Source organism: Orycteropus afer, unplaced genomic scaffold (assembly GCF_000298275.1).
Source record: "Orycteropus afer afer isolate SDZICR_OR568_19922 unplaced genomic scaffold, OryAfe1.0 scaffold00223, whole genome shotgun sequence".
NCBI lineage: Eukaryota > Metazoa > Chordata > Mammalia > Tubulidentata > Orycteropodidae > Orycteropus > Orycteropus afer.
Genome location: NW_006921810.1, coordinates 1,448,163 through 1,453,506, shown reverse-complemented (window position 1 = coordinate 1,453,506; position 5,344 = coordinate 1,448,163). Strand labels below are relative to the sequence as shown.

The following is a 5,344-nucleotide window of genomic DNA, read 5'->3' as shown; positions in this document are numbered from 1 at the left end:
GGGAGACAGCTCAGGGGGCAGGAGAGTATGGAGGGATGGACACTGGTAAGAGGTAATTATGGGGAGGAACTGGGAAGGGAGCTGTAGCATTGTGGTAAACTGTGGTCAATGACATGTGACAAAGTATATGTGAACTGCTCTATGGAAAGCGAATTTGCTCTGTAAATCTTCACCCAAATCACAATAAATAAAAAAAAGAAGACATGAATAGACACTTGCCAAGGAGTATATTTAGGTGGTCAGCTAATACACAAAAAGATGCTCACAATCAATGGCCATCAGAGAGATGTAAATCAGTACAACAATAAGATATACCGTCTCACCCCAGCACTGATGGCAAGGTTCAGTGAGACAGAAAATAACAAATGCTGGTGGGGATGTGGAGAGATTGGGACTCTCATACACTGCTTGTATGACTGAAGTGACACAACCACTGTGGAAAGCAATATGGCAATGCCTTAGAAAGTTGGAATTGGAGGTACCGTTTGACCCAGCAATCCCATTACTAGGTATATATCCTAGAGAGGTGAGAGCCAGGACAGGAACAGATATATGCATACTCATGTTCATCTCAGCACTATTTACAATAGGAAAAAGCTGGAAACAACCTATGTGCCCTTCAGCAGAAGAGTGGATGACCAAATTATGGTACATACACATACTGGAATGCTTTGCAGCACTAAAGAATTATGTAGAGTCTGTGAAACACTGCATAATATGGGTAAAGTTGGAGGACATTATGCTGAGTGATATAAGTCAATCACAGAATGAGAAATATAATATTAGTTCTTTGAGGGAACACTGAAAAAAAAATGGATTGACCCATGTCACTTCAGTTTTGTGTATTTCACTGTACATAAATTATATTTCAATTAAATGCATTAAAAAAAAAAAAAAAAAAAAAACAGTAAACCAAACTCAGGCCATCGAGTTGATTCCAACTCATCATGACCCCTTTTGGGTTTCTGAGGTGGTAAATCTTTATGGAAGTAGATTGCCCAGCCTTCCTTCCAAAGAGTGGCTGATAGTTTTGGGCTGCCAGTCTTCTGGTTAGCAGTCAACTGCCTTAGGCACTATACCGCCAGAGCTCCAAAAAAGTTAGAGATTAGTCAGGGATGGAAACTCACTTTGTTGGTTACCAGGGATGAGAGGGAAAGGGAGGAAAAATCTCAGACTATTTGGGGGTCACATGTTGATTTGGTTTAGAGAAAGAATGGTATAGAAAGAGTCTGTGACCAGTATGGTGACATGAAAGGAAGGACACTGAATTGTATATAAAAGATATAGACAACAGTGACAAATACTGTTAAATACACAACATTGCAGTATCACTAGCACCAAATACTAGGATAAGGATTAATGCATAGACAGGTGAGAAGAACAGGTGGGATAGGTGAACAGGAATACACTCTAGGCCAAGCACAGATTTGGCTGAAGATAATCTTACATATGCACTTGTGCTACAAAATTATCCACTTACGTTACATAAACAACAGAAGACAGGGTTGGAGTAACTTCTTAGAGACAACCAAACATCTTGTGAGAGAGAATCATAAGGCTTGGGAGCTTGGGACCATAGTCTTGCGGGATATCATGCTCAGTTGGCACACATAGTTCATAAAAATTTTGTTCTACAACCTGATTAGGTGAGTAGCGACCGGGACCTTAAAAGCTTTCAAACAGCCATCTAAGATGCAACTATTGGTCTGTCTTGTCTGGAGCAAAGAAGAATAAAGATCAGTCATCTGGAAGCAATTAGTCCCAATAATGGTTGATGTCATGAAAGTAGATGATACTGGGGGAAAATAAATATTATGAAAAGATAACAGGAACAAAACCTTTAGAACATTAACATGTTAGATGATCACTAGATGAGGAGGGGCCAGCAAAGGAGAAGGAGGAATGATCTAAGATAGGAAATAAGAATCAGGAAAAAGCAGTGTTATGTGTAGCCCTTATAAAAGTTTCGAGAAAGAACGGATGATCTGGAGCATCCAATGCTGTTTGGAAGTTCAAAAGTAAAAGTGGTCTCTTAGATTGAAAACTAAATATAGACTATTTGATTTGGCAACATATGGGCGATTGGTGACCCAATCAAGAGCCTTTGCATCCATGTAGTGAGGTTGAACAGCAAATTTTAGTAGGTTGAAGAGTGGATAAACCAAACTAAACCAAACTCACTGCTGTCAAGTTGATTCCCCAACTCACAGTGACCCCTCCTTGGGTTTCCGAGGTGGTATCTCTACAGAAGTAGACTGCCCAGTTTTCCTTCCAAGGAGTTCCTTCCAAGGAGTCCCTTCCAAGGAGCTTCAGGTTAGCAGTCAAATGCCTTAGGCACTATACCACCAGAGTAGATAGGAGTTGTAAAAGCTGCAATGACTGTTGTCCCAGGAAGTTTAGAGTTAAGGAAAGGCAAGAAATTAAACCAGCCACTCCTCAGAGGTTGGGCAATCTACTTCTGTAGTGATACCGCCTCGGAAACCCAAGGATGGGTCATTATGAGTCGGGTCCAACTTGACGACAAAACAACAATAACAACAACAAAATGTCAGAGTCAAAAGCTCTGGTGGTACAGTGAGTGGTTAAACCTGCTAACCAGAAGGTCTGTGGTTTGAATCTGTGGGAGAAAGATGATGAGGCAGCCTGCTTCCATAAAGATTTACAACCTTGGAAACCTATGGGGCAGTTCTGTTTTGTCATAAAGGGTCACCATGAATTAGAATTAACTCGATGGCAGTGGGTTGGGTTTGGGTATGTGAGAGTGTGATGGTCAGGAAGGATTTTTTTTTTTTTTTTTAAATGAGGGTGACTTCAATATGTGTGTATACTGAGAAGAATAAACCAGAGAAGAAAGATTGTTTAAAGATACAGGAGAAAGTAGAGATGGTTCATAGAATACTATCTTGGAGAAAGCTGGGCAAGTAAAAGGACAATGTATTGGCAAAGGATAGGGTGAGGATGTGATGGGGTGGTATGGCCCATAGATAATCCACCCGAGGATGGGAGTTTGTGAGATGAGGACTAAGGATATTATGAGTAAGCTTGGAGGTAAATTAAGATGCTCCAACAAAAGTTAACAGAAGTTTTTGTGTATTAAAAAGTGTTCTTTTATATTTACCTTATCTCAATGACTATTTCTTACCTATTTGATTACTTCCAAACAAATGTTTTATCTGTCTTAAAAATGACTCTTGATTATCTATGGAAAATATTTTATCTGGAAATATCTGCCTCATTTTAATATTGGAGCTAATTCCCAAACTACTAGATAGGAAAAGAAATCGTTGGTAACAGTCCTCACGAAGAAAAATAGAAGTAATGCTAAAAACAATCATAATACAATCTGAAAAACGATTGTTTTGCAGACTGCATTCTCACTTGCATGTATCCTTTTTCTAGGCTCACTCTAAAAATTAAGATACTCACTGATGTCTTAGTTACCTAGTGCTACTATAACAGAAATGCCACAAATGGTTTTAACAAACAAATTTATTTTCTCACAGTTTAAGAGGCTAGAATACTGGTTTTCTTTCTCTCTTGACTCTGAAGGAAGGTCCTTGTCTTGTTTCAGCTTCTGTTCCTTGGCTCCTTGGTGATCTTCATGTGGCATGGCATCTATCTTCTATTTCTGCTTTTTTTGCTCTTTGCTTAACTTGCTTTTTTATATCTCAAAAGAGATTGATTTAAGACACAACCTACACTATATTACATACTCCTATATTAACGTAACAAAAGAACCCCTTCCCAAATGGGCTTATAACCACAGGTACAAGGGTAGCATTTACAACATGTATTTTGAGAGTACACAATTCAGTCCATAACACTAGAGATATGGACAAGAAGTTCTAGAACTTTCCCCTAAGAGGTTCAGGGAAATTCTTGGATTGAGAACTAACTGAGCCCACAAAGCAAGTGTTTGTGACAAATATGGATTCTTTAATGGTTCTCCAACTCTGGATCTACAGTTCTGAGGCAAGCTAAGTATTCTGATATTCTAGAAATTTGAGTTGAATACTCTGTAGTGAGGCCATCAATTTGTAATATAATACTAATGATTTATGGAGATTCTCAGTTGTTGGTACTAATAGTGACAGGGAGCTGAATAATAATACCTAGTGGTATAGTAAATACTCAACACATTATTTTGTGTGTGTATGTGTGTGTGTAATATGATTGTCTTTGATGTTGTATTGATCTAAAACAGAGTTGCCTAAATTACAAATCACATCCAGATTTGGACTTGTCATTATTGAGCCCATGGAGCATTGATGCCATACTATTAATGTTGTTGTTGTTGTTGTTATGTGCCATTGAGTCGGCCTCGACTCATAGCGACCTTAAATTAGGAAATGTGTGTTTTAAGAAATGTTCAATACCATTGTTTTCATAAGCAGTATGACCTCATGAATAAATATGAATTTAATGCTGTTGCTCTTAGGTGTTGAAAGATTCTCTGTGATCCAGAGAGTCAAATAATTTCTCACGAGGATGCTGATAATCTCATTGAAATTTACCAATATAAAATCTAATATCTATTAATTAATGTCCTACTTTTTTTCCAAGTAATCTTCCTCTTTGAGGCATCAACTGGAAAACCATTAGGTGATGGAAAACTTCTTTCTCATAAGGTAATGGACTTTAGATATTTCTATTATAAAAGGCCACTTTATTTACTTCTTTTAAAAATTAATATTTTCATTCTAAGGGAGAAACCATAGAAATTTAGTTTTATATTTAAAATCAGTGTGCATTCTACGTGGAGAATTTTGCCTAAAACTTTTTCAATTAAAGAGTAAGTACCGGGTAAAGTCTATAATAACCCATTGCCATCTGGACAATTCCGACTCATAGCAACCCTGTAGGGCATAGGTTTCCAAGACTGTAAATCTTTACAGAAGCAGAGTGCCACATCTTTTTCCCATGGAACTGCTAGTGGGTCAAACTGCTGACGTTTTGGTTAGCAGCCAAGTGCTTTAATCACTGTACCACCGGGGCACCTATAAAGACTGTAATAGTGAGCTATATAGTAAATTAATTGAATAAAAGGAGCTGATTTATATGTCTTGTCTAGACTATATTGACTGCTTTTAAATAAAATGTTTTATCTTTATTAAACCATTAACACTTACCAGAAAATAAAAATGTTTTTACGTTTCTAGCAACACAATGCACTGCCATTGAGTCGGATCCGACATATAGCAACCCTTCCTTGGGTTTCTGAGGCAGTATCACTACGGAAGTAGATTGCCCAGCCTTCCTTCCGAGGAGTGGCTGGTGGGTTTGAACCACCAGCCTTCTGGTTAGCAGTCACATGCCTTAGGCACTACGTCACCAGAGCTCCTAC

The 5,344-nt window shown here is 38.2% G+C and overlaps 1 protein-coding gene across 1 annotated transcript in view; it reads left to right on the top strand.

Moving 5' to 3' along the window:
• The window catches only part of IFT80 (intraflagellar transport 80), a 259,541-nt gene that overhangs the window by 181,427 nt on the left and 72,770 nt on the right, over nucleotides 1–5,344 (top strand). The window contains exon 12 of the mRNA XM_007948772.1: nucleotides 4,564–4,628. Coding sequence (XP_007946963.1) covers nucleotides 4,564–4,628 — 65 coding nt within the window. The remainder of the gene's footprint in view (nucleotides 1–4,563; nucleotides 4,629–5,344) is intronic.